This window comes from Callithrix jacchus, chromosome 10 (genome assembly GCF_049354715.1).
Source record: "Callithrix jacchus isolate 240 chromosome 10, calJac240_pri, whole genome shotgun sequence".
NCBI lineage: Eukaryota > Metazoa > Chordata > Mammalia > Primates > Cebidae > Callithrix > Callithrix jacchus.
Genome location: NC_133511.1, coordinates 122,863,483 through 122,890,915, shown reverse-complemented (window position 1 = coordinate 122,890,915; position 27,433 = coordinate 122,863,483). Strand labels below are relative to the sequence as shown.

Genomic DNA, 27,433 nt, shown 5'->3' with positions numbered 1-27,433 from the left:
GCCCTGAGGATGGTGGCTGGGAGGAGGAGAGGCCACAGCCCCAGTCCTGCAGGGCGCCGGTGGCCGGAGTTGGTCATTCCCGACTTTGACATCAACAGGCTTATCTCCAGAAATAGGCTAAATGGTAGTTCAGGTGCCTGTGTTGCCTCACCCTGCAAACTCCCAGGGAGACTGCCTACTTCCAGCCCCTGTTCTGGAAACTAATGATAGGTGGGATGAAAAGACTGTTTTCTCTGATGCGCTTTTACGAGATGTTTTCAAAGATGAGGTGGCAAGGACATGGTTCACCCGCTCCCTTGTGCAGGGAGATGTCAGAATGACAGGGCGCAGGGAATCTCCCCCACACCTCCCGGAGGAGCTCTTGTCCAGGATGGCCCAGCTGTTAGACACCCAGGAATCAAGTCAGCCCCAAGCCCTGTAACCCAGATATCATTGGGCTTTTTCAGCTGATGGTGCTGTGACCTGTGGCAGAGTGGAGTGTGGGTAGAGGACAGCTGTGGCTGGGGCAGGCAGCCCTTTCCACACCAACTTCTTGGGTAATGGCTCTTCCTAAGCCTGTGATATTTAGGGACTGTCAAACTTCTCTTTCATCCTGAGCCACTTTCCCTCATGGGTAGCAGAGGAATTGGATTTCTTTTCTTTCTTTCTTTTCTTTTTTCTTTTTTTGAGACAGAGTCTCACTCTCTTGCCCAGGCTGGAGGGCAGTGGCAGGATCTCAGCCCACTGCAACCTCCAACTTTTCAGTTCAAGCGATTCTCCTGTCTCAGCCTCCTCCAAAATAGCTGAGATTACAGGTGTGCACCACCACACCCAGCTGATTTTTGTATTTTTAGTAGAGATGGGGTTTCACCATATTGGCCATGCTGGTCTCAAACTCCTGATCTCAAGTGATCCATTCACCTCAGCCTCCCAAAATGCTGCGATTACAGGTGTAAGCCACCACACCTGACCAAGGAGTTGGATTTCTTATGAGAAGAATATTATGGCTGTGTGTCCCAGAGAAGGCACTGTGTCCCCATTAGGGTCATTCACCGAAAGGAGAGCCTTGAGGACAAAGGAATCTTCTACAAACAACGTTGGGAGGGAGGAGTGGAGTTTGCAGGTGACTCTAGAGGACCCCCAAAGTCCAATGGGATTCATCGCTTTGTTGTCTGAGTGAGGAAAGGTGACCGGACCTAGGCTGAGAGGGGCTGGGAAGCTGCAGCAGCGGCGCTGAAGCCTGAGACGAGGACATGTTCTATTATGCCAACTAATTATACCCACTGAAGGGCACGTCACATTTTCTGGGTGGCCAAAAATCCATTCTTAGAAGAAAAAAGTCTGTGAACTGCTGCACTGGCAATTGACAAAGACTTGGAAGCCAACACATTGAAGAGAGAGAGCCAGCCTCACACCTGGAATGGATCCCTCTGTGTTTCTGCCACAATTTGCCAGTTTGATGCCAATGGATGCTTGCTGTTTATGTGCGCATGTCTATGCTGTTCGGTTATCTTCTGAGTAATTTCGAGTTTTAAGAATATGTTGGTGAAGTCAACGATGAACGAGTCCAGAAGATGTGGTTCCCGGGGCCCCGCTTAAGAAGACGAGGACCCCTCCCAACCCTACCCCTGCCTGTCCACATGGCCCTTCCTCCCCACCATCCACCATGGGAGCCTCCTGTGCCACAACATGGCTGTCATCCTTCTGCGTGGACACGTGCCCTGCCTCCTGGAGAGAGAGGCTCCTGCCCTGGCGGGTATGTGTGTGAGTGTGCATGTGGGTGTGTGTGCATGTGTGAGTGTGGGTGTGTGCATGTTTGAGTGTGCTTGTGTGCGTGTGTGTGGATGTGCATGTGTGAGTGTGGGTGTATGCGTGTGTGAGTATGTGGGTGTGTGTGCATGTTGGGTGTGCGCGTGTGCATGTGCATGTGTGAGCATGCATGTGTATGAGTGTGCATGTGTGCGTGCATGTGGGTGCATGTTTGTGCGCATGTGTGCGTGTGTGCATGTGCATGCATGTGTGTGTGCATGTGTGTGTGCGTGTGTGTGTGTGTGTGTGTGTGTGTGTGTGTGGCGGGGAGGAGGAAGGAGAGCCTTCTCTTCTGTGGTGATCACCACCAGTCAATCGGCTTTAAGCTGAGCCAAGATGAAGCAAGAGTGACACCAAGTGCCAAGAGCAAGTGCCTGCTGTGGTATCAGGTGTTCACTCTCCTCAAATCAGAGGAGCAGAGAGAGGCTCAGTTCCAGTCTGCGGTGGTGGTCACCTCTGTGAGAGGATGCCAACCGCTCCAGAGGTGGCTCCGTGCCGCCGTGCCATTCTGCCCATTTGGACCTCTGGGCTCTCTGGGAATTGGATGCAGAACTGAGGCTTTGAATAGATTTTAAAAACAAAATCCAAGGTGGGATGTTTTGCTGGCTAGAATATGACGCACAGACCCAGGTTGCCATTCTGTCCCTGTTGCTGCCCTTCAGCCCCATTTGTAGAATGACCACACCCCGAGGCCGCAGGAGGACAAAGTGGAAGACTGGCTCAATTCTCTGTGTTTGCACTAGACCCTGCTGCTGGGTCTGGACCCCTGCTGCCAGAAGTCTGCCCTACGAAGCCATAGGTAGGAACTAAAATGCATATTGCTGTGGGGTGGCCCGAGAGAGACTGGGCATGGCTTCCACCAGGACACTGTGGGGGCAGAGGATTCCGTGGCTGCCAGAGAGGACCACCCGATGCAGGCTGCTCCTGCAGCTGCGTCTCTGGGGGAGGAGCGTGGCCGCCTTGGTGTTGCCATCTGGCCAGTCCTTGTTCTTACACTTCCACTCCCAGCTTTGTCCTCAGCTTATACCCACTTGTTTATCTCCTTCATGGAAGCTAAGGAGGGGACTAGGTTTGTTTATCCAGATGCCACCCGTCAATGACTGTTGCGGGCACAGGAGTGTCTCTGGGGCACAGTGCCAGGCCAGGTCCCACCTCACATCTCTATTCCTCATCTGGGAGTGCTGGCATCAGCAGGTTGATTCAAAACTGGGAGGTGTTGGGAAACCCCTTGGGCTGGAGATTTCGAAATGAAATTCAGATTAGAAAAAACATAGTGGGTGGGGTTCCGAGACAGGAAGGAGACAGAAAAACTCCTGCCCTGACGCTCCGCTTGATAGCGGGGATCAACAGAACAGCCTGGGATGGACGGGGGCAGCTGTGCTGGCTGAACCCAAGTGCCAGGCCAGTCCTAGATGGCCTCTCCCACCTCTGGACACAGAGGCACCCCCTGCCTCTCTATTCACCAGGCGAAACCACACTTGGAGCGGCACTTTCGGTCTAGGGCATGTCCACACCAGCAGCTGCGGAGGGAGGGCAGGGGAGGAGGGCTGCCAGGAGTATGGGGAGAAAAGCTGTTTGAAAGATTGTAAAAGGCTTTCGGGAGAATTCAGAGAGGGGATGAGTGATGAGGGAGGGCCACGAAGCTCAGGAGCCACAGCCTGGGTGGCCCGGGTGGCAAGGACAGCCCCCATCCTGCTGGCCAGTGACTGCCTTGCCATCTGCGCCTCCTCGTCACACGGTTCTCCCTGTGTGTTAGCTCAGGACAGCCTGGCATCAGTGGCTCCTGGTGGCAGGTACCTGTGACATGAAAAGCACAGAGGAAGATGCTAGATCCAGAGGCAGAGAGAGGAGGACATGAAGAGAAGGTGAGGGAAACTGAGGAACAAGGAGAGCAAGAGCAATTAAAATGAGCCCTTGAAAGAAAAGGAGGTAAAACAGAAAATGTGGTGAGAGGTATCTTGGAGCAGAAAAGGAAGAAAAAGAGGGCAAACATTGTCTTTCTTTTTTTTTCTTTTAGAGACTGGGTTTCACCGTGCTGGTCAGGCTGGTCTCAAACTCCGAACCACAGGTGATCTGCCCACCTCGGCCTCCCAAAGTGCTGGGATTACAGGTGTGAGCCACTGTGCCCGGCCCTAACATTGCCTTTCATTTGAAGGCTTGGAGTGGGACAGTCAAGAATGAGCCTCCAAACAGTCAGTACTCAACTTGTCATTGGATTTGTAAACCTATTTCGTCTGGGTGGACTGAAGAGCGTGGTACCCTCTGAGGATATCTGGGGCCACACCGCGGTGGAGTCAAGAGTGGCACTGCGACAACCTAGCTAATCAGTTATGAACATGAGGGGCTCATGATTCACGAGCCTGCCCATCTGTCTTGTGCAGGGTGGGGACCCATCTAACTGGAACCGCCACCCAGCGTCTCCCAGGCTCCTTAGATGACAAGCTGTGGCATCCTTGTCCACCCAACTCAGTCCCCAAGCATTTTGCCAAAACATCAGTAAACAGGTGTAGGTGAAGGAAGTCACGGGTGTCTGCATTTTGTGCCGTTTTCTCTCCTTCCCGGTGCTCAGCACACCGCACACCAGGGGTTCTCATCAGGGGCCGCACGTTCACTCCTCAAGGGCAGAGGCCGCCAGACACCTTCCTCTTAACTCAGAATAAGTTTATTTTTATTTTTATTTCTAATTTTAAAAAATTGTTTTTTCCTGGGACAGAGTGTCATTCTGTTCACACAGGCTGGAATGCAGTGGTGTCATCACAGCTCAGTCTAGCCTCAAACTCTGGGCTCCGACGATCCTCCCACCTCAGTCTCCCAAGCAGCTGGGACTACAGGCACCCGCCACTGCATCTGGCTAATTTTTAATTTTTTTGCAGAAACAGAATCTCACAATGTTGGTCTCAAACTCCTGAGCTCATGTGATCCTCCTGCCTCAGCCTCCCGAGCTGCTGGAATTACAGGCATGAGCCACCGCGCCCAGCTAGTTTATTTTTATATTCTAGATTACTGTGGACTGGAAAATCCAAGAGTTTGCCTGAACACTATGGGAAGATTGTCTCTCACTGGCGGGGAGCTCAGCGTTCAGCAGTCAGGGTGAATTCAGCCGCGGCAGCTGCTGCCCTTCTGGCCAAAGCTAAACCAGACATGGATGTTACTGTTCGCTGGGTCCAGCATTTGTTAGCGCTCTCTGCCTCACAGAGCAGCTCATTACCTAATCTCCACCGTCATCCTACATTGCTGTTACTTCCACTTTATAGACAGTGAGTCTCAGAAAGCTCAGGCAGCCTCCTCAAAGCGCCGAAGGATTTGAACTCAGTGTCTGGGGACTCCACTTCTTTGTGCTTTCTACACAGTGTGGCTGAACCCCCTTTAGATTTCATGGTAACATCCAAGTCAGAATTCCCGGATCTGGAGCAGTTTACCCCCTCGGCCTTCCTCCCACCCATTTCCATCCCAGCCCATTTCTGTAACCATCAAATGGGCAAGAATGTTTGTTTTGTTTTGTTTTTCTGAGACATGGTCTCGCTCCGTTGCCCAGGCTGGAGGGAGGGCGGTGGCACAATGTTGACTCACTGCAACCTCTGCCTCCCAGGTTCAAGTGATTCTCTTGCCTCAGCCTCCCAAGTAGCTGGGATTACAGGCACCCGCCACCAGGCCCTGCTAATTTTTTTGTATTTTTAAAGAGATGGGGTTTCACCAGGCTTGACTCAAACTCCTCACAAGTGATCCGCCTGCCTCAGCGTCCCAAAATGTTGGGATTGCAGGTGTGAGCCACCACTATGTCTGGCCTAAATTAGCGGAAATTTTCACTTTTCAAAGAAGAACATCCTTGTACAGCGAATTATTCCAACATTGCATTTCTGAAGAACTCTTTCAAATCACTAAGATTTCTTTTCATTACAAAAGCAATATGGGAATATTGAAGAAAACAGTGCAAAATATAGAAAAAACAAAGAAAATAAAGATCATAATTTCACCATTGAGCAAGAATTTAAGATCGTAAACACTGTAGTGTTTACCCTTCCATGACTTTAACTGCAGACATGTGGACTGACTTATGTTCATAAAAATGACAAACTTGCCTACCCCATAACGCTGTTTTGGAACCTGCTTTTATTTAGTTAGTTTTTTGAGACAGAGTCTCACTCTGTCACCCAGGCTTCTTTCCTTCTTTCCTTCCTTCCTTCCTTCCTTCCTTCCTTCCTTCCTTCCTTCCTTCCTTCCTTCCTTCCTTCCTTCTTTCTTTCTCTCTTTTTCTCTCTCTTTCTCTCTCTCTCTCTCTCTCTCTTTCTTTCTGAGATGGAGTCTTGCTCTGCTGTCCAGGGTAGAGTGCAATGGCACGATCTTGGCTTACTGCAACCCCTGGGTTCAAGCAATTTTCCCGCCTCTGCCTCCAGAATAGCTGGGATTACCCATGCCCACCACTGCACCCAGCTAATTTTTGTATTTTTAGTAGAAATGGAGTTTCACCATCTTGGCCAGGCTGATCTCATGATTGGCCTCCCAAAGTTCTGGGATTACAGTCATGAGTCCCTACGCCTAGTTTGGAACCTGCTTTTAAACAATATATTGTAAGCATTTTTTAAATTCATTAAAAAAATTTTTTTTAGAGATGGAGTTTCACCATGTTGGCCAGGATGGTCTTGATCTCCGGACCTCGTGATCCACCCGCCTTGGCCTCCCAACGTGCTGAGATTACAGGCATGAGCCACCATGCCCAGCTATGGTAAGCATTTTTCCTACAGACACGTGGGCTGACTTAAGTTTATAAAAACAGCAAGTGTGCCTACCCCATAATACTGTTTTGGAACCTGCTTTTAAACTTAATATATTGTAAGCATTTTCCTGAAATATTTTTATGCCATCATATTTAATAAATACACATATTTCATTAGAATATATATTTTTTGAGACAAGGTCTCTGTTGCTCAGGAGAGGGTGCAGTGGTGTGATCTCAGCTCACTGCAATCTCTGTCTCCTGGGTTCAAGCTATTCTTGTGCCTCAGTTTCCCAAGTAGCTGGGACTAGAGGAGTACAGCACCATGCCCAGCTAATTTTTGTTTTGTTTTGTTTTGTATTTTTGGTAGAGACATGGTTTCACCATGTTGGCCAGGCTGTTTCTTGAACTCCTGACCTCAAGTGATCTACCTGCCTTGGTCTCCCAGAGTGCTGGGATTACATGCAGCTTATTTGATTATAATTTTTTTTCTTTTTCTGTTTTTTTGAGACAGAGTCTCATTCTGTCACCAGGCTGGAGTGCAGTGGTGCAATCTCAGCTCACTGTAATCTCCTTCTCCCGGGTTCAAGCAATTCTCCTGCTTCAGCTTCCTGAGTAGCTGGGACTACAGGCATGTGCCACCACACCCGGCTAATTTTTTTGTATTTTAGTGGAGACGGGGGTTTCACCATGTTGGCCAGGATGGTCTCGATCTCCTGACCTCATGATCCGTCCGCCTCGGCCTCCCAAAGTGCTGGGATTATAAGCATGAGCCATCGCTCCCAGCCCTCATTATAATTTTTAATGTACTCAGGATAAATATTTAGTTTGTTTCGACTTTTTCAATATTGTAACTAGTTTTATTATGACTTTTTTTTTTTTTTTTTTTTTTAAGCAGTGGGGATCTCACCAAGTTGGCCAGGTTGGTCTTGAACTCCTGGCCTCAAGCAAAACTGCCCCCTTCAGCCTCCCAAAGTGCTAGGATTACAAGCGTGAGCCACTGCACCAGGCCTTGATAGACTTGTTTATGGGTAAAAAAATATCTAGTTTTCATTTTTCCTTGGATTATGAATGAAGTTGAATTTTTGATATAATTATTATTTGAAGCTCTTTTATGAAGTTAATCCATTCTGTTTGCATTTCCCATGGTGCACATTTTATTTTTATTTTTTCCTTCCTTCCTCTTTCTTTTTTCGTTCCTTTCTTTCTCTCTCTCTTTCTTTCTTTCTTTCTCTTTCCTTCTTTCCTTCCTTCTTTCTTGACGGAGTCTTGCTCTGCTGTCCAGGGTGGAGTGCAGTGGTGTGATCTTGGCTCACTGCAACATGCACCTCTCAGGTTCAAGCAATTCTCATGCCTCAGCCTCAAGAGTAGCTGGCATTAGAGGTGTGCACCACCATGCCTGGCTAATTTTTTCTGTGTATTTTTAGTAGAGACAGGGTTTTGCCATGTTGGCCAGGCTGGTCTCCAACTCCTGGCCTCAAGGGATCTGCCCGTCTCAGCCTCCCAAAGTGCTGGGATTACAGGAATGAGCCACCGCTCCTGGCCTCATTTTATTTGTCTTACAGAGATGTAGGAACTCTTTATATTAAGGCTGAAATTTCAAACCCCAAACAAATCAAACTTCTTAGAGGGCTCCTGGCCTCCTTAGGAAATGCTTCCTCCCAACCTGGGCACCTAACTCAGCCAGGGCAGCTCTCAGCCCCTCTGCCCTGACTCCAGCACCCACCACCTCCCTTATAGGGCTGCAGCCTGAGGGCTGTGGTCGCCCCACAGAGGTTCCTACATAAAGCTTCAGAGAACCCTGGCAGGAACACCACTTAGAGCTCCCAGGAGGGCAGTGGAGGGAGCAAACGCCTAGGGGGCCTCTGAGTCAGAGGAGAGCATGCTGATTGGGGTCAGCAAGGAGGCAGCAGTCTGGCCGGCACACGGGGAGCCCCAGTCCACCAGGGCCCTAGCTCTAGCAAGGCCCGAGTGCTGGTGAGAGCGTCCTTGCCCTGTTATTACCACTGGTGGCTTCTTATTTGTGCCGCTGGTAACAGGGATGCAAGTCCTTCCAGCCCTCCTGGTCTCCTCCGTCAGTCCGCTGTGCGTGGGGAGGGAGGCGCCCAGGCCTGTTACCTGCCTGGAGTCCTCAAGGGGGAGAGGTGGAGGGAACCGGCTGGACTGGCCCCACCAAGGCCGAGGCGGTAAGGACAGGATGAGTTTCTTACCCACCAAGATCATTACTTTGGAAAATGGAAACTGTAGGAGGAGGTCAGGGCATGTCGGGGGTGGATGTCGGGAGTTCCTTCCAGAGATCCTGTGGGTTTGGAATGTCCTTGCTCCCTCCTGATCCCCCAGCATCTTCCTTTCCTGCCTTTCTGTCCCGCCCTTCCTCCAGGTTTGGGACATTTCAGAGACAGCTGTGGCTGTGACATTAGCAAGAGCAAACACACCTGGCAGTGGTGTGGCCCCTGGCACCTGTGGTCCCCTCTGGATCTTGGGCTTGGTTCGCTGCAGCTGGGCTTTGGGGCGTCCCCACCATCTTTCCTTCTACCTTCACACGTTATTGGGAAGACAGTGTCACGCTTCAGAGAGAGCCCAGGCTTGGAGTGGGACGCTGTGCTCTGCAGGGAACGTGGGCTGACCTTGGCTGTTTCTTAAACTCTTTAGGTTTGACCGTCCTTGTCTATACAGTGACAGTAACAGTGCCAGCCTCTAGGGGTTGCTGGGAGAGTAAATGAGATGCCATGTGCAATATGCCAGACAGATGGCAGGTAGGTGTCCACCTGTATATTTCTTCCTCCTTTGTCTTTTCTCAACTCTTCTGACATGGGGTGATATTCGGGAGCTTAAGCGATTTCTGCTGGAGGGTGGAGTCAGTGGTGGCGGAGTCTCTGCCCCCTGGGGCAGCCAGGCCCCCCTAGTCTTCTCTTCTCACCCTCCTCTTCCACTGCCTGGACTGGGCCATGTTTGTTTTCCCCACTTGAAGGTGACCTTCTGGATAGAGCTCATCTTAGGCATCTTTGCATCCTCAAAACCTGGCACAGAGCGGGCGTAGAGACTGAATGTCCAGAGATGGAATGAAAAACTGAATGGGAAGGATCTCTCGTGTCATAAGCACTGAGGACTCGAGTGACAAGAACCCCAACTCTAGAGTCTAGCAGGCATCAGGCCAGAGCCCGGCTTCACCACTTACTCACCGCATGACCTTGAGCAAGATGGTTAATCTCCCTGAGCCTCAGTTTTTTTGTCTAAAAATAACAACAATAATAGCTACCTCTTAAGGTTGTTCTGGGGACTAGAGGTGATGTCAGAGGCTTCAGCCTGATGCGTAGTAGGAGCTCAGGCAGCCCAAGCCGTGATTAGCTGTGATTATAGGACTGTTCACCTCTGCCCTTAAAGCCAAATCTTGCCTCAAGCACTCTTGGGACAGAGTCTCCCTCTGCCACCCAGGCTGGAGTGCAGTGGCGCGATCTCGGCTCACTGCAACCTCCATCTCCTGGGTTCAAGCAATTCTCTGCCTCAGCCTCCCGAGTAGCTGGGATTACAGGCACGTGCTACCACACCCGGCTAATTTTTGTGTTTTTAGTAGAGATGGGGTTTCACCATGCTGGCTCGGTTGGTCTCGAACGCCTGACCTCAGGTGATCCTCCCACCTCCACCTCCAAAAGTGCTGGGATTACAGGCGTGAGTCACCACGCCTGGCCTCTGAACACGTTTTATATGACCTGTTTTGTTGGTGTTTTATTTTGTTTTAAAAGATTGATCAAAGTAGGATTATATGGAACCATTTCTTAGAGAGACAGGAAGTGAGGAACGGAGGAAATCAGGCACTGACACCCAGCTGCTACAATCAGGAAACAGAACCTGACCTCACTCACAAGGGAGCATCCTTGCCCGAGACCCTGATCCCCACACCTGATTCTACTTTCCCCAGCGTGGGCCCCTCAGGGATGAGGTGCCTGAGCCCCCACGTGCAGCCCGCCTACCACCCACACCACTCCCACGCCATCTCTGCAGGGGAGAACTGGAGTGGGGGAGGAGGGCAGTGAACTGGTTGTAGAGAAAGAAAGAGCCAGCCCTGGAGCTGGGGGTGGGGGGCAGGAGAGCAGGAGCCAAGCAGACTCCAGAGCTGGGGGCGGGAGCTGGCCTGAGGGGCTAAGAAAGAGAGAGTGACTTGGGCTGTGAAGAGGGTGGGACATCCTGGGTCGGTGGCTGCCATCACCCAAGGGAGTGGACCCAGGGGACAGTGAGAGGGTCAGAGGCAGCCCCTGCCCACTGCGAGTCCAGGTTCAGTGCAGGGAGCGACCTTGCCTCAGGTCTTGCTGTCTGCCCGGCTGTCTTTTCCATCCCTCAGCTCACCAGCATTTTCTCCCTGGCTCTGCCATCTGGGATCTGAGCCTGAAGTCATAGCCAGTGCACTTTGGCCGTAGAGGATTCTGTGGCTGTGTCCCACAAGCAGCACCAGAATTGTGTCCCTCTAGTGAGTCCCAGCAAACGACCTCCAGCCAGGCCAGCAGCCCTCCAGCCCTTCCCAGCAGCTGGGGCTTGGGGCGCTTGGAAGAGTCTCCCGCTGCCTGCACTGCTCTCTTCGCCTCCCAGCCCACATTCTCCAGGACCTCCAGGAGCAGGCCTGGCCCTTGGCCCCTCCTCCAGGGCAATCCCCCAGCCTTTAGCCTCCTCACCTCTGCCAGTTCGCCAGCAAGTGTCTTCAAGAGTTTTTATGGAGCCAAGCTTGGTGGCTCACGCCTGTAATCCTAGCATTTTGGGAGGCCAAGGCAGGTGGATCACAAGGTCAGGATCCACCTGGCCAACATGGTGAAACACCATCTCTACTAAAAATACAAAAATTAGCCGGGCATAGTGACAGGGGCCTGTAAGCCCAGCTATTCAGGAGGCTGAGGCAGGAGAATCACTTGAACCCAGGAAGCAGAGGTTGCAGTGAGCTGAAATCGCACCACTGCACTCCAGCCTGGGCGAACAGAGCAAGACTGTCTAAAAAAAAAATAGTTTTTATGGAGTCTTTGGAGCAGAGAGGAACTTTTGAGTTTCGGAACCCACCTCATTTTATAGACGAGGAAATAGGTGATCACTCTCCCGGGGTCACGCAGACAGTGACAGAGGGCGAGGCTCAGACCAGGCCCCTGATTTGAGGCCCTGCTCTTCCCCAGCTCCACTGACGGGTGCCTGGCCAAGCAGAGGGCATCAGCCTTGGCTGTTGATGCTGTGCTTCTGATATGTCCCCAAATCACATGAGTTCTTTTTTTTTTCTGGGAGATAGGGTCTCACTTTGTCACCCAGGCTGGAGTGCAGTGGTGAGATCACAGCTTACGGTAGCCTTGACCTCCCAAGGCTCATGCACTTTTCCCACCTCAGCCTGGGGAGTAGCTGGGACTAGGCACATGCTACCATGCCCAGCTAATTCTTTTTTTTTTTTAGACAGAGTCTTGCTCTGTCACCCTGGCTGGAGTGGAGTGGCTCAATCCAGCCTGGCCCAGGGTCTGCTCAGTATCTGCTCACACCATGGATGGAGAAAGCAGGAGGTGCCTTAGAGTTGCTTTGGGAGACTGATCTCTCTGGGGCCCTGGTCCCTGGGTCCCAAGTGTGGCCGTCCCTCAGTGCATGGACATAGGTGTGGCTGTCCGTAGGTGCCTAGATACAAGTGTGTCTGTCACTAGGTGCATGGACACAGGTGTGGCTGTCCCTAGGTGCCTGGATACAAATGTGGCCATCCCTTGGTTCATGGACACAGGTGTGGCTGTCCCTAGGTGCATGGACACAGATTTGGCTGTCCCTAGGTACCTGGATACAAGTGTGGCCATCCCTCAGTGCATGGACACAGGTGTGGCTGTCCCTAGGTACCTGGATACAAGTGTGGCCATCCCTCAGTGCATGGACACAGGTGTGGCTGTCCCTAGGTGCCTAAATACAAGTGTGGCCGTCCCTCAGTGCATGGACACAGGTGTGGCTGTCCCTAAGTACCTGGATACAAGTGTGGACATCCCTTGATGCATGGACACAGGTGTGGCTGTCCCTAGGTGCCTAGATACAAGTGTGGCTGTCACTAAGTGCATGGACACAGGTGTGGCTGTCACTAGGTGCATGGACACAGGTTTGGCTGTCCCTAGGTACCTGGATACAAGTGTGGCCATCCCTCAGTGCATGGACACAGGTGTGGCTGTCCCTAGGTGCCTAAATGCAAGTGTGGCCGTCCCTCAGTGCATGGACACAGGTGTGGCTGTCCCTAGGTACCTGGATACAAGTGTGGCCATCCCTCGATGCATGGACACAGGTGTGGCTGTCCCTAGGTGCCTAGATACAAGTGTGGCTGTCACTAAGTGCATGGACACAGGTGTGGCTGTCCCTAGGTGCATGGACACAGGTTTGGCTGTCCCTAGGTACCTGGATACAAGTGTGGCCATCCCTCAGTGCATGGACACAGGTGTGGCTGTCCCTAGGTGCCTAAATACAAGTGTGGCCGTCCCTCAGTGCATGGACACAGGTGTGGCTGTCCCTAGGTACCTGGATACAAGTGTGGCCATCCCTCAGTGCATGGACACAGGTGTGGCTGTCCCTAGGTGCCTAGATACAAGTGTGGCCTTCACTAGGTGCATGGATACAGAGTGTGGCTGTCCCTGCATGTCTGACCAGAAGTGACGTGAGCTTTGTGTCCTCTTTTTGGGACTATGGCTCCTCCTGTGGTCTAACCCTGGCAGGGTCCTGGGAGGCCAAGACTGGATCCCGTGTGACTGCATAGAGCCTGGCGGTCTCGGCTTGGTAGAGGCCACCAGTCAGAATGCAGGGTGGTGTGAGGCAGATGGACAGAGCCCAGTGGGGCCAGGCTGCCGCCAGCAACAGCAGAGCATGCTGAACCCGGGCTCGGCGGGCACTGACTGTCCGAGGCCCTTGGCAGGCCACTTAAGCTATCCAGGCCAGGCTCTGGTCTTGACCAGGGCCCCCTGGTGACCACAAGAAGGAAGAGTTTGGATAAGAATGTGTCAGTCGTTTCAATGACTTTGTGTGGGGGAAAAAGGGGCCCATAAGACAGAAACATCAGAAACAGAAGACATTAGTTCTCAAATTTTAATAGCTGAGGGGAAGGTTATAAAATAAAACAGACAACACAGAGCCTCATGACGGCCTCAGACTGGCAGTCAACCCAGGGATACAGAAATGTAAACAGAAACGGAGCTTGCAGATAACATTACTGTGTGCCGTGTAACTCAGAAGACGGCAGCTCCCCAGACACGCTGAAGGCAAGTGAAACAAGAGTTTTCAGCATCAATCTATACACATTTCAGACGGCAGTCCAGGAAGGCTCCTTCCTCTTAGGTCAACTGGGCCTGAGCCTGAGCGGGGAGGTGCAGATGCTGACCATTTTGGCGGGGGAGGCCGAAGTGGTTCTGCTTCGGGTGGGGTTTGGCTTCAAGGGGCTGCTCGGCTGGCTGTGTTCTGGGGACCTCTTTGCATTTGCCTCTGGCAGGCTCTGACCCCTGCCTGTCTCCCTTTGGTCCACACACCCCTTTACACCCACAACCCCTTTCCCAGCTGCATTGAGGGAGCCAGCCAGCCAGGACGACTCTCTCTGAGGCACTCGAAACCCCAGCCTGGCCAGATGAAAAAGTCAGAAAAAAGGCAACAGATAAAATTTGGTAGCCATCCAATCCTCTCCTCCCTCCGGAAGTTTCTGAGGTGCTGGTCATCATTCTGTTTCATTTTTGGCCACTGTGCTAGGGCTTTTGACTCAACCAAGAGCTTCGGGTAGTGGATGGGCATCGTTGTTTGTCCCCTCTGCCTTCCCTCTAAAGCCCCAGAGGGACACACCCTCAGCCTCAGGCTAGCTCCCAGGGCACTGGGGCTTGCCTTGACAGGATGTGCAGGGCAGAGCCGGGAGGGAAGAGCAGAAGATGCCATGTGCTGTCTGTAGGAGCAGCCGTCCAGGGCAAGGCTGGAGGAAGGTCTTCCAGTGACTGTCTCAGGACGTATAAAGAATGGGGGTGGGTTGGGGCAGCCACCCCCACCCAGAGCCAAGGCACAAAGGAGGTTTGAAATGTCCAGGATAAATAGAAGCGCATGGGAATGGAGAAAAGCCAGCTCCATCCCACTCTTAAAAACATTGCCATTGGCACCAAAAATATATTAACATCTGTACATTTGTCATCTTAAAAAAAAAGGAAATAAACCTTCTTGGCACCTTGCAGTTTATTTCTTAGAAATGAGGTGATATGTGGAAAGGCAGTGCACACACACACACGGCTGGGCACACATGTGTGCCTCTCCTTGCCGGAAGGACAGTGCCCTCCAGAACCCTGAGCATTAGAAGCCCTGCCAGGTGTGGGGCCGCGGCCAGCCCCCACTGCAGGTGTTTGCAGAGGTGCCCTTTGCCAGTGCTTTTGGCTCTGCTATCCACCGGGGGCCTGCAGCCGCTGCCCTCTGCGGAGAGGCAGAGCAGTGGGAGCCCAGCTCACACCTCCTTTGGGCGGGAAGTCCTGCCACCAGGCACACAGTGCCTGTCCCTGTGGGTGGCTGCTTCTAATCGAAGCCAGCCTTGGCCTCATCCTGTCTCTAGACATACGCGCATCTTCCCAGGCTCAGAGCAGCCTTGGCCCATAAGTCAAAAATGCAAAAATGAACAGAGATCATTGCTGGGCCTGAGTGAGCACATGTGCCCAGGGGTGAGACCAAGGTATGGGGGGCTCCAGTCCTGATCACTGGTGTTTGGGCAAGAGGCCACAGGAGGGTGGGCTGGCCAGGCAACTGGGAGGCGACCCTGGACCCTCTCGGGGCCTCTGGGAGCACCCCGGGAGTTCAGGCCACTCACAGGTGGGGGCTGCCCTGCAGCAGGGAAGTGACAGTGTTCTGCAGGGCCACAGCCACCTTCTTGGAGGTCTTGCGCAGCAGCGGGCTATCAGGGTGGTGCTCCTTCAGGTGCAGGACGTGGCCCTCCTGGCTCTCAGACGTGCAGCCACACTCCTCACACACGTACAGCTTGGCCCGCCGCTCTTTGTACGCATACTTCTGCTGCACACCATGGATCTTCTTGAGGTGCGACTCCAGAGAGCAGCGCTGTGTGAAGGCCTTGTCACACAGGCTGCACTTGTAGGGCCGCACGCCTGTGGGGAGGACAGGGGCCATCATCAGAGACCTGGCAGGGACTTTGGAGTCTGTTGGCTGCTTCTAGACAGAAAGGACAGGCCCCCTGCCTCTAGGGCCAAGGGAGGGACGGAGGCCTTCCTGAGTGACTCTCAAATCAGACTTCTAACCGATGAGCCCAGGAGCACTTCAGACCTGAGCTCCCAGGCTGCCCGTCACCAAGGGAGAGCAGGGGTTCCAGCATGCTCCTCCCAGCCATGGCTTCCGCTTACCAGTGTGAGTTCTGACATGTCTCTTGAGGTCGAAGGTGTCGTTGAAGCCCTTCCCGCAGTACGTGCAGAGGTGTCTCTTGACGTCGTTATGACACTTCATGTGGCGGTTCAGCATGCGCTGGTAGGTGAACGCCTTCTGGCAGATGTGGCAGGTGAACAGGTCTCCACTGGGACTGTCCCCAAGGGTCACCTGTGGGTGAGGATGGCATTGCTGACGGACATCCAGAAGTTGGGGCCACCGGCCGGCAGATTGGGAAGACGCAGCCACCAGCCCTCAGCGTCCCTGAAGAGGGTGGCACCCACCTCCCAGAGGCCACAGCTCTGTGCTGTCTGCCCAGAAATCAGCAGTGTGGGGCTGGAAGGAAGCTCTGGGCCACTGGCCCAGCCTCCAGTTGGGGTCTGAAGTCCCCTTTCAAGGTTGTCACCAAGGCTCCTGCACCGTCCCTAGAGACGCAACTTCACTCCCTAAAGACCGTTTAATTGTCATGCAACTCTACCTGTTAGAAAGTTCTTCCTTAGCTGAGGCCTTATCTGCCCCTCTGTAGCTTCTGCCCATTCATTCTTGTTTGCCCCCTTTGCACAGGGAAAAATGCCCAGGCCACGGCCTCTGTGGCAGGGTCCCCAGACTGAGCAGCTCTGTGAGCCTGGAGTCCGCTCACTGCCAGCCCAGCTGCCTGGTTTTACTCGAGCCAGGCCTTTACCACCCTGAGGACCCATCTGCCTATAAACCCTATTGATTTCTTTTTAATTGCAGACAACCCCACATTTATACAAACGTGGAGAGACAAAAGCCATGAGCCCTGTGTCCCGTCACGTGGGGCCAGCCTTGTTTCACCTCTGCCTTCCTACTGCCCCCATGCCTTGGATTATTTGAAGGAATCCCGAGATGCTGCCGGCTACCTTGGAAAGAGCTGCTTGAGAGGAACTGCACCAGCCTGACAGTGGCAGCCAGCACAGGGTGGCATGGTTTCCAGGCTGCCCCTCTGCTGGCATTCCAGATTCTGCTTGTGTTGTGTGGGTGGCTACGTCACTGGAGACTCCTCCTGAGGTCCCAGGCACTCACTCCTCTGGCTCATCTGCTGTTCGATCCCCTCTATTCTCTCTCCATGCCCTCCCTACCCACAGGGTCCAAGGAGTGAGGAAGGGCCCAAGGGTACCATGAGCCTCAGGAGAGCTCCGGCTGGCTCCCGCCAACCACCCAGCATAGGTCTTGGCTATTCCCCTCGTTACAACACATGCCTGGCCTCCAAGGATGGGAGAGGCAGGCCTGCCCTGCTGCCAGTTCTCCCCAGTCTTTTGGCACAAGGACACTGTGAAGAGGACTATTCTGCTAGGTGAGGGTCATCTTCTAGTAGGAGGCTGATCCAGATCCTGGAGCTTCCAGGAATGCAGACCCAGACGGGACGGCCGTGCTGCCTATGCTCTCCCTGGAAGCAGGGCATCCCTGCTGCCTGGCGCACTCCTCACGGCTGTGTACTGCTGAATGCCGGCGGCTGCTCAGCCAGGCCCTGGCCTGGACACTAACGGGCTGGAGACAGCAAACCTGGGCAAGTGCCTCAGGGAAGAGTCAACCACTGTGCCCGACTCCAGACTTCACTCTTGATGGCACGACAGGAGGCCAGGAGGCAGAGCTGAACTGGGCCCACGTGTCCCTGCTTAGCCCAGGACTTCTGTGGAAGAGCTGGCTCTTCCTATAGCTCCCCCCTTGCCTCTTGGGGCCAGAAATGAAACTAAACAGCCCAGGGGCACAGACTGTGAAGAACTCCAGCCCCACATCCCTCCTCATTGCCACCATCTGTACTCCAGCTCAGTCCAGTCCTCTGCAGACTGTGGCCCAGGTCCTAGGTTAGTCTCTGCCTACGTCTTGTGTGTGTCACGTCTCGTGAGCTGGACTCAGGTCTACACACGTCCTTGGCCCTTGGAGACAGTGTGAGCCAAATTACCTTCATCTTGGTGCGCAGGAAGCCATGGTCTCTGCTCTGGGGGTCTGTCAAGTGGCCCATGTCTTCAGAGGGAAGCTGGGCCACCACACAGGGCCCAGGGGCCACACTGTAGCTGGAGTCTCGAAGGCTCATGTTCAAAGCCAGGGGGCAGGAAGGGGGTTCGGCCACGGAGGGTTCTGGCTCCCGGTATGGCTGTGGTGGGCAGAAGCCCAGGCTGACTGGGGAGAGAACAGAAAGGTGAGGGCCTTGGTAGAAAGAGAATCCAGGGGGGTTTCTGGAAGCTTCCTTAGCCATGAGACGGCTGGAACCTGAAGAGTCCGTCCCTCCCATCGCAGGCATGCGGCAGAGCGGGGCTGCCCCGACCACCGCTGCTGTACCGCCCTCCCGCCCTATTAAGGTAATTGCAGGTGATGCCAGCCAAGCGCCACTGCCTGCTGAGTAATATGTGTCTTAGCGGAACTGGGAGGACTGAACTGCCCCGTCAATTATCCCTCCAGAGTTGTCTGCCTGCCCCACCTGGGCCGGTCCCTCTGAATTCCACTCTCCTGCAGGGACAAAGGGCACCAGTGGAGGCCTTGTGCCCAGGGACAGCTCTTGGAGCCTCATCCTCACTCCAAAAGGGTCCCTGGTGGTCTGGGCCTCTCCAGACCTCTCCTCTGGTAAATTTGGTTGCTGGCCTTGGGGGTTTGGGTGGTCCTAGCCCTGCCTCCCACCACCCAGCAGGCCGGTCCCTGCTGTTGCAGCCCAGGGCTCCAGGCTCCCCACTCCCAGCTGGTACCAACTCTGCAGGGAAACAGCCCAGGTGGGTGGAACAGGGAGGAGGTCAGGGAGCAGCAGGTGGATGCAGCCTAACAGTCTCGGCTGCCTGCCCAGGCTTACGCAACCCTCCCCTCGGCAGGACCGCTCGCCGGGGCATGTCGGGCTGGGCGCCCTCAGCAGCGGCAGCACCGATACCTGGCAGCCCTTGGATGCAGCCACACCCGTGGCAAACACCTCACGCCAAACGGGCCAGGTAGGAGGCTTGGCTTCAGACCCTCAGCCCAGTCCTGACTAGAGAGGACCAGAAAGACGGCGCTCTCGAGGGACACAGAGAGACAAGTCTCAAAGCCAACAGAGCTGGGGCAAATTTTTCAACTTAGTATTTTTCTTCCAAACAGCCTGAGCTCAGTACTTGAAGCCTATAAGCTAAGATATCCTCCAAGTTTCAGAAGGAAGAATCAAGAGGGGCTAGGACCGAAAGGATGAGTGAGCCTCGGAGGGAGGCTGATGTGAGATTGCAGAAGCATGAGCACGACCCTGTGCACCCCGCCGTTCCGCAGCCAGTAAAGCAGAGAACTGGGGAGAGCTGGGCAGGAGGGCTGTTGCCCTCACCTCTTCTCCTAGGGGGAAGGGACGTGGGGGAAGCAGAGGAACGTGATCCAGGAGCCAGGGCAGGTTTGATAGTGCTTCAGGAGAGGCCCCAGCTCTCGCCCCCTCAAAACACAACAAAGGGCTGAGAGGAGAAGAATGCGCCTGCCAACGCCCAGAACCCGTCCTACAGGCCCTGGCGTCCGTCTGTCCGGGGACCTTTAATGAGCCACCTCATTCCTGGGGTTGATTCACCAGCGCCTGGCCCTGGCCTGGCCTGTGGGCTGGGATCGCACCTCTCTCTGAGCCTGAGTGTGAGGTCTGGCTGTCCATCCCGGCCTGTTCCCCTGTACCAGGAGCTGTCTGTGCCCACAGGGATGGGAGTGGGCAGGAGCTGGTGGTGAGCTTCTGATGCCAGCTCACCAGCTATTGGAGACCTTGGCTGAGAATTCAAAGCTGGATGACAGTTTCCATTTCTCAATCCAGGTGGAGACCAACAGGAACCTCTACCCTCCTCTGCCTGTCAGTACTGGATGGTGTGAGCGAGGCCCCCCAGCCGCACCACAGCGGGGCAGGAGACAGCAGGTGAGGGACGGGCTCAGCCCACGATGGTGGCTGCTCTGGGCTGCCTGCTTCACGAGAGGGGAGGCTCATGGTTAGAGTCCTGAGATCCACGCATTTGGGAGGAGACCTGTGTCCTTTGCCTGCCTCTGCTGTTCCACACAAACCTGGCAGAGCTGGTGCTGGGGACCCAGGACAGGGAGTGGGCCTGCCTGCTTCGGCTCTCTGGGCACCTCCACCCTGAGCAAGGGGCAGAGGAGGCTGGATGGGCGGCCACCCGCTGCCAGGGTGGGGACGTTTGCCTCATCCCACCCACCCCGCCAAACCTGTCTCCCTGCCACCCCCGTGAGCATGTCCCTGCTGTGGCCACACGCACAGGGAGTGTGTGCTGGCGTGCCACCTGGCACTGAGTGTCGCTGAGTGGCAGGAGGCAGGAAGCAGAACTGGTTGGGCCCTGCTTGTGATGCTCTCTGTCCCTAATTAGATGTTTCCGGCAAGGCGGTGGCGCTGTGACCACTCATCACCCGCCCACAGCTATGGAGTGTGGCAAGGCCGGACTGGCTTGGCCCTCTTCCTACTGCCTGGGGGCTTATGGGTTCCCTCCCGCTGGCCCAACTTGCCTGTACCTGGACAGTGTTGACGGCCAGGTTCAGAGAACAGGAATGGACACCGAGGGGCCGTGTCCAGGGCAGCCACCCATCAAGGCCTGTCTCCTGCCTTAGCCTTGGCAAGTCCCCTATCTCTTGGATTGAAACCTGCTGGCCCAGATGTTGAGCAGAGTGCCAAGTCCCCCCATCCAAGGCCTCAGGAGAGGGCTGGGCATGAGGCCTGTCCCTGGCTCTCTGGGGAGAGCAAGTGAAGCAGATGCAAGGATGACCCCCTCCTGGGCCCCGCTGACCGCATGGGTGCTGCCCAGAGCATGGGGGTCGCCCAGTTCCAAGTGTGAGGCCGGAGCCCAGTATGTCAGCACAGTGCAGCTGGTTCTCAGCAGCCTTTTACCCTTATCAGGAAGGGCTGGTACCCCCATGCCCATCTCCTCTAGTCCTTGTAGGTCAGTTAACAATCGTCCAAAAGGACCCAGCACCAGCCGGAGGCTGGCAGGCCGCGAAACATGTGGGCCCGTCTCTCGACTTTTTGTTTACTCTCTGAACTGCCAGAAGTTCCCTCAGTCAGGATAGTGCCCCTCTTTCCCAACTACTTTTCACGGTGTCCACAAAGAAGTTAAAACTGTGCCTCAGCCCTTGTGCCGGGGTGCCTGCCCAGAACAGTGGGGCAGCTCTTCCTGTTGCAGCCCCCACCCAGCCGGGCACAGGCCTGGCACCCCTGTGGGACTCTATCCAGGACTTGTGGAAATGACCGATAACACAAAGAAGCCCCAACTTCGACCATGCCAACTTCCCTCGCCATCCTCCCTGCGGCCAAAGGACCCGCCCCCTCACCTGTTCTTTCTGGGACAAATGGTCTGCCAGGTTTCTGCCTGGGGACACCCAAGCTCAGCACAAATAGCCTCGAAGGCTGGGTGACAGCACCCTAGGGATAGGTAGGAGTCCCATTTAGCTGGCTGCCCAGCCCACGCTGCTCTTCTGCCTCTGTCCACTGTCTGCTGTCCCCTCTCCCAGCCCCATTCCCTGGTGAGCACAGCAAACATGTTCTTCACTGCCAAACACAGCCAAGGAATGAGTAGGGTAACCATCAGAGGCCTGAGCTCTCCCCATCCTCGGGACCCAAAGCTGACTCTCAGCCTTCCTGACCTGCTGGAAAGAGACCTGCCCTAAGTGCCGCACTACCTAGTAGTAGAGCCAGGCTGGGCTGCATTCCTTGAAGGAAGCTCCAGCGTTCCACTGCTCAGCCTGCCAGCCTCCCTGAGCTCAAGTGTCCACCGGGCGAGTAGCAGAGCAGACCCTGGCCAGCCCATTGACATAGGGGAGGCTGGAAAGCAGTGGTGGGAGACCTGGAAGAGGCCCTGGGATGCTCCTTGGCTCCAGCTTCCAGCCTCGGGTCTGTCAGGTGCCTTCCTGGCCTGGAGATTTCACTTAGCAGGGGCGGGGCCTCAACCCTGTTCCTGGAGCCCTTCCCTGGTCAGTCTAGGAGGTAGAAGTTAACTCCTGGGTACAGGTGCCTGGGTTTATCCTCAAGGAACCAGCATTACTCCCTGTCACTCCAAGTCAATATTGACATAACAAAGGAAGGCGAGAGGGTGGGGGCAGGGAGCCTCAAGGTGGCTTACTAGCCAGTAATCCTTTCAAGTCTCCAGGGCGCAGGGAGCCATCCTCACCTCTTCCCAGGGGAAAATTCTGCCCTGGGAGTGAGAAGCTCTAGAATTCTGCCTGTGGAAGAGGGGCTGATGTGATTGTCAAACTGGGGTGCTGGAGTCAGTGCTGCCAGGCAGGGGCCCAGCGTCTCTGGCCAGTAAAACCTTCCCCTTCCAGGGGGTCTCTAAGGAACCTGGCAGGAAGCTCAGAACTCAAACACTCCCATGTTCCCGGGCCCTCCACTGGAAATGGGGTCAACGCTTAGCTGGTCACAACGTGCCAGGAGTCTACGAGGTGAACGGAAACGTGCCCAGTTGGCTCTGGGGTCATGGTTGGCTGGTGATGGAATGGCCCAGCCGGGGGACAGACCAGCACAAAACGCACCCCCACTCTCCAGCCATCGGAGGCACCCAAGCATGGGCTGAGGACATTCCCTTTCGCATTGCCAAAAACTGTGGGAAAACTCTCCAGTGGGCCACATGGCTTTCAGAGGCAAAATTAAGTTCTCGATCTTCTACCCTTGACCCCACGGATTCTCCCCTTGCCAGAGGGAGGAGGGCAAATTCTCCTTCTCCCTTCACCCTTGAGATTAGACCCCTGCCACCCATCCTGGATGAGCCTACAGAGAGAGCCGGCAGGTCTCTCTCACCTGGATGGTGGCAGCAGGTGGCCTGGACCACCCAGAGGCCCTCCCCTGCACCTGACAGGACAGCCCCTGGGGCCCGAGTCTCCCCTGCCACTTCCACTGTGGCCACCAAAACTGTGGCAGAGAAAATTGCCAGGACACAAAGAAGTCAGTGATGTCTACGGAATTTCTTTGTCCTTTGTAAAAGTCAACACATGATCTGTTACTGATTGGGATGTGAAATAAAACAAAATACCAGCGCACGGAGTCTGGCTCAAAGCTCAGCTCACCTTTACCACAGTCCAAGTTCAGTTTATCAGATCCCAAGGAGCAGCTAAGCAGCAAGTCAAACACAGGTGAGGGCGGAGGGCAGAGGCAGGAGGGGGCTCTGGCCCTCTGCACCCCCCTGCTCCACCCCAGGTAGAGAACCAGCCAGCTCACCAGGGAGTGTGGCCAAGCAAGAAGCTATAAACAGAATCCTGAGCCCACACCCTCATCTGCCTCGGGTGAGGAGGCCACTCACTTCCCTTTTTACCTTAGTTTCCCCACTGGGGTAATCAGGGACTTCTGGCACATTCCCTCGTTTTAAGGAACTGTGGAGGAAGGGTCCCCTTGAGATCAGGTTAAGCCGTGAAACCTCCTGCCAGGGCCACAGGCCACTGGATCCTGGCAGGTCAGGCCACAAAGACCTCACCACAACACTGACTCTCTCCAACAGCTTATTCAAGAGGGAAACTGAGCAAAAGCCCTCACAGGGCCCCTCATTGCTGCCCTCATTTCCCCACTTTCCTACAAGGCCTGAGGCGGTGCCAGGGAGTCTGCAGATCAAGGGTCAAAGTCAGTTGGTTAATTACCTTCTCCCCTCCCCCCTCGGAGGGGCTGGGCCGGGCGTTCAGAGTGTCCCCGCCCCGCCCCCAAAGCCTGGGGAGGGGTCGTTCGGAAGGAAGCTGGGTTTCTCCAGACCAAAGGCTTTGTTGGGGTGGGGGGAGGACAGAAGGGGCAAGAGTGTTCTTGGGGCGTGCAGAGGAAGATGCCGCTGGAGGAAGAAGCAACTCGGGTTACTCATTCACAGTCGACGCTGTCTAGGCGTCTGCCAAAAATAACTGGGGGCACCAGCTTCCCCCAGCCTGGTCCCCCACTGTGGGGTGGGTTCCCTTCAGCTGCTTTCCACGTAATTGTGTCCTCCACAAGGTGAAGAAAGTGCGTTTCTAGCAGAGGTGAGACCCGATCCACCTCTACCTTAAGGGCAAGCGGGGCGCAGCGGGAGTCTCGGCGCACTGCGCGGGACCAAGGAACCTGAGCCCCACGAGAACATGAGGGCCCACGCCCTCCACCGGCCCGACCCTCACTCCCGGCCACCAGTGTTGTGGGGGAGGAGGAAGGACCTGTGGGAGCCGCTTGAGCCCTGAGTCTTGTAGCACAAATCTCGGCCGAAACTCCAGCTCGATCCCCGCCCCCCAAAGTGGCATCGCTCCAGTGCCCTCCTCCCGCCTCTTGAAAAGTCCGGGTTTTCTGGATTTACGACGTGGGAGCGGAGGGTCGCCTGGGCGGTGACACACCCCGCTGCCTCCTCTGCGCTGCAGCTCAGGAGGTGGGGAGAGGCGGTCTCGCTCCCCTCTGCCGGGGGAACGGCTCCCAGTCCACCGCGCAGCCCCCGCCCCCACCGGCGCTCTTCCGCTGCCCCCGCCCCCTGCCCCCCGGACCGAGAGCCGCGGGTCCACCCGGCCTGGGCCGCAGCCGAATTCAGCTCCGGCGCCCACACCACGCTGCCGCCGGGCTCCGTGTACCTGCGCCCGCCGGCCCGCAGCCTCGACGCCGCCGCGGGCGCCCAGGCCGGAGGGCGGCTGGAGCCTCACCTGGCACGTAGATCTCGCCGCGCTCCTCATCGGGGAGCTCGCTCCAGTTCCTCTTGCACGTGGAGACGCACGGCTTCTTCACTAGGAACGCGCGGGGCATTTTCGAACTCTTGTCACTGGGCACCGGCCGCTTCCGTAACTGAAGCCGGGAGCGGTCCCACCTTTGCGGGGCCGGGCTGGTCGCCGGGAATGGGGCACAGCAGGGAAGGAGCGCTAAGGCGCCCCCACGTTCCTGGACGGTCTGAGCGCGGATCGCGCGCGCCGGTTCCAACAACGCGGAGTGCGGTCGTCCTCCCTGTGAACCAGGTCCCTTGCGGCCAGGTGCACCGGGCGGCGGGGGAAGCGGCAGGTAAGCGTCTCCCCGCTCGACTGGCGTCCCCGCGGCCGCTCGGGAAGTCTTAAAGTGCGAGCCGGACGGACGGGTTCACGCTTTATTGGCTCGCGGCGCTGTGTGTTGGTGGCTGGGGCGGGGGGCGGTGATCTGATCTAATTAGCTTGGAGTGGCCGGGGGAGCGACGGCGCATGCGTTGGGAAATAACGGTGACAACCCACCTATTTGTTACCTGTCGAACCGGTTTCCATTCCGCTGCGGGTGAGGTGGCCTCGCGGCCCGGGCGGGGCAGGGGGCGGGCGCCTGGCACCCAGCCCCCTGCTGCGCAGCCGGCTCGGCCCCGGCGGGACCTCCCAACCTGGCGTGCTGGCGTTTGCAATCCGGAGTTTCGGAGGGAGCGGAGCAGGGAGGGAGGGGGCAACGTTATTTGCACCGGCGCTGGCACACGCTCCACGGGTGATGACACGAAACTCGTCCAACTGGGGCCAGCCCAACCCTGCGCGCCCGAGGCTCCTGGGGAGGCGCGAAGCCGCCGGGCGGGAACTGGCGGCCCGGTTCGCACTTGTTGAACCGGGCCTGGGCCCAGGCGGCGCGGGATCCCAAAGGCCCGGCTGAGCAACTCGTGGATCAGCCGGGGAGGTGTTTGCTCGGCACCGGCTTCGTGCGAGAAGGCACGCAGGGCCTCAGGAGCGCGCCGGCCGGTGTGTGGGGAGGCGCGGGCCGCGGGCCGAGTACCCAGCGCAGAGCCTGCCTTCTGCCGGGACAGGCTTAGCCGAGGGCGTCGAGAGCCCGACAGATCCCCGCATCTTGGCCACTGGGGCTTATGCACCCTCAAAAACTCTCCTCCTTGTCCCAAATAGGTGGATTTCAGGTGCAACCAGGCTGGGGGAGCGCGGAGGGCGGGGGAACCTCAGACCTCAGCCTTTGCGTTGCTGTGGTCACTGCGGAGAGCTTCCCCTGCATGGCCTGCCCTGGGCTGAGGTTCAGCCTGGGACCCCCGCCCCCAGCCACTTATCATGGCTCAGGCCCCAGGCCCACGAGGAGGGATGCCCCCGCTCCTCAGAGGCCTCCATTAAGCCCACACTGTCATCCTGACACTTCGGCGGTGGCTGGGCTTCCTTCACTGGCTGACCTACTTAAGGGCAGGGATGGGGCGTTTGTGTTTGCTTCTTTCCTTGCCTTTCCAAGGGCTGTGACCTTCACTCTGGTCCCAGCCAGACCTTCTAGTTCAACTGACATTAAGGGAACACCTAGTATGTGCCTATCTTTTGAGGTGAATCCAGGAGAAAGAAACTTGAACACAGTCTGTCTAGGAGAGAGGTGCATTCAGTTCATTCATTCAACAAATACTGAGTTTTGTTGTGCCAAGCCCCAATGGGCCGGGACACAGTGGGTGCTCAGTGGATACTATGGGAAATCTTCACAGATGTCCCTAGACCCAAGACGCAGTCTTTGACATCAGGGCAGCAACTCCAGTGTCCAGAAGGCCAGGACACTGGATAAGTACAGTGAAGCCAGCCAGGGAAACTCTCCCTACACAGTAAGTTACAGGGTGTGGAATGGGGCCCCAGGTGGGAGGCAGTGTTGTCCATGTGGTTCACTGCTATAGCCCGATATCCCCAGCTGTGCCTGGCACAAAGAGGGTGATCAATAAATGTTTGTTGAATGAATGAATATCCTATTTTCTTGACTCCTGTGACCCATTCACCTTTCACAGTCCAACTTTTGGTAGAGACATAGATATGGGAAGTCAATACTACAAATTCAGGGATAAAAGACAACAGACCCTGGCTGTCGGGGAGGGAACAGAGTGGGAGGAACTGGGGAGAATGTGCCTATCTAAAAGGCCATCACAATCCTGTCACTCAGGTACACAAACCCCACGTGGCCACAGCTTTCCATTTTCCAACTAGAAGTCCAGATTTGTAAATGAAATCGAATTTTTTAAATGTTAGCTCAATTTTTTTTTTTTTAATAATTTTAAGAGTGAGGTCTCACTGGCTCGCCTGAGCTGGAGCACAGTGGTGCAATCTGGAATTAACCAGCTCAAGTCATCCACCTGCCTCAGCCTCCCGAGTAGCTGGGACTACAGATGGTTGACACCACACCCAGCTAACCAAAAAGTCTGAAAACATGGAAAGAGTCAAACAAAACACCTTCGTGGGTTAGGTTTGACCCACAGGCTGTGGTGCGTGGTGTGACTGCCTTCACGGGCAGCTCTGGAGACAGATGATGTATATGATGGTGGGGAAAGGCGGAGCTGACTCTGAACCCCATGAAGGCTGGCGCCTTCCGCTCTGATCACCACAGCACCTAGCACAGTGCCAGCTAGATGTTCCTTCATCCCTTAATTCAGTCAACAATTCCTGAGCACCTGTGTGCCAGGCACTGAGATTCTACAAAGCAAGGCAAAGAAATAGGAAAGCTTGTAAGCATAAGCATAAGATGCATGCAGAGCATTTGACGGGAGAGCGTGATAGTGGCAGGTGGGGTTGCAGAGGCCTGATGAGAGGGAGGAGCCAGCTGTGAAGAGTGGGGAAGTGCATGACCAGCCGAAGGAACTGCTGGTGCCAAGGCCCCAGAGCAGGATTGAGCGTAGGGTGTGTGCCACGAACGCAAATGCAACTCGGCTGGGCAGTGAGAGGAAAGGAGAGTAGGGGAGCCGAGGT

General features: G+C 55.4%; 2 protein-coding genes and 1 long non-coding RNA gene across 13 annotated transcripts in view; 2 read left to right on the top strand and 1 right to left on the bottom strand.

Moving 5' to 3' along the window:
- Nucleotides 1-16,737, top strand: part of LOC103796388 (uncharacterized) — a 35,135-nt gene extending 18,398 nt beyond the window's left edge. Inside the window, exons 5-8 of one of the 6 annotated variants that reach the window (XR_013523487.1) lie at nt 1,023-1,735; nt 2,451-2,587; nt 3,806-3,898; nt 6,396-6,504. This is a non-coding gene — a long non-coding RNA (uncharacterized LOC103796388). Of the gene's footprint in view, nt 1-929; nt 1,736-2,450; nt 2,588-3,805; nt 3,944-6,395; nt 6,512-9,154; nt 9,259-9,473; nt 9,611-16,603 lie in introns of those variants that run through there. The other 5 variants (XR_013523489.1, XR_013523488.1, XR_624142.5 and 2 more) reach the window with 5 other exon arrangements.
- Nucleotides 13,554-24,804, bottom strand: OVOL1 (ovo like transcriptional repressor 1). 3 transcript variants are annotated; one of them, XM_002755541.7, is made up of 4 exons: nt 24,434-24,804; nt 17,793-18,010; nt 15,850-16,039; nt 13,554-15,597 (listed from the first exon to the last, which is right to left on the bottom strand). In XM_002755541.7, the coding sequence occupies exons 1-4, from the start codon at nt 24,531-24,533 to the stop codon at nt 15,302-15,304; spliced, it is 804 nt and encodes a 267-aa protein (XP_002755587.1). In that variant the 5' UTR covers nt 24,534-24,804; the 3' UTR covers nt 13,554-15,301. The 3 variants fall into 3 exon arrangements, with proteins under 3 accessions (XP_002755587.1, XP_078197567.1, XP_078197566.1); XM_078341441.1 differs by having other exon boundaries at nt 14,674-15,597; nt 24,365-24,548; XM_078341440.1 differs by lacking the exon at nt 24,434-24,804 and adding an exon at nt 22,868-23,019 and having other exon boundaries at nt 14,674-15,597.
- LOC144576367 (uncharacterized) lies at nt 17,425-22,840 on the top strand. 4 transcript variants are annotated; one of them, XM_078341436.1, is made up of 5 exons: nt 17,425-17,694; nt 18,128-18,189; nt 18,691-18,804; nt 19,626-19,724; nt 22,130-22,840. In XM_078341436.1, exons 1-5 carry the CDS (start codon nt 17,574-17,576, stop codon nt 22,751-22,753), a joined length of 1,020 nt encoding a protein of 339 aa, XP_078197562.1. In that variant the 5' UTR covers nt 17,425-17,573; the 3' UTR covers nt 22,754-22,840. The 4 variants fall into 4 exon arrangements, with proteins under 4 accessions (XP_078197562.1, XP_078197564.1, XP_078197563.1 ...); XM_078341438.1 differs by having other exon boundaries at nt 20,185-22,840; XM_078341437.1 differs by lacking the exon at nt 17,425-17,694 and adding an exon at nt 17,891-18,029.
- Nucleotides 24,805-27,433: the final 2,629 nt, after the last annotated feature.

What these genes read in the sequence shown, in the direction of transcription:
- LOC144576367 (XM_078341436.1), top strand. Translation starts at nt 17,574, where the DNA reads ATGAAACTAAACAGCCCAGGGGCACAGACTGTGAAGAACTCCAGCCCC. An exon ending in CGCCCTCCCGCCCTATTAAG is followed by an intron (nt 18,190 to 18,690) that starts GTAATTGCAGGT and finishes TCCCCTCGGCAG; the next exon opens with GACCGCTCGCCGGGGCATGT. An exon ending in AGCGGGGCAGGAGACAGCAG is followed by an intron (nt 19,725 to 22,129) that starts GTGAGGGACGGG and finishes TTCCCCTTCCAG; the next exon opens with GGGGTCTCTAAGGAACCTGG.
- OVOL1 (XM_078341441.1), bottom strand. Translation starts at nt 24,533, where the DNA reads ATGCCCCGCGCGTTCCTAGTGAAGAAGCCGTGCGTCTCCACGTGCAAG. An exon ending in CTGCGGGCCGGCGGGCGCAG is followed by an intron (nt 18,011 to 24,364) that starts GTACACGGAGCC and finishes TTCTCTCCCCAG; the next exon opens with TCAGCCTGGGCTTCTGCCCA. An exon ending in ACATGTCAGAACTCACACTG is followed by an intron (nt 15,598 to 15,849) that starts GTAAGCGGAAGC and finishes TCCTCCCCACAG; the next exon opens with GCGTGCGGCCCTACAAGTGC.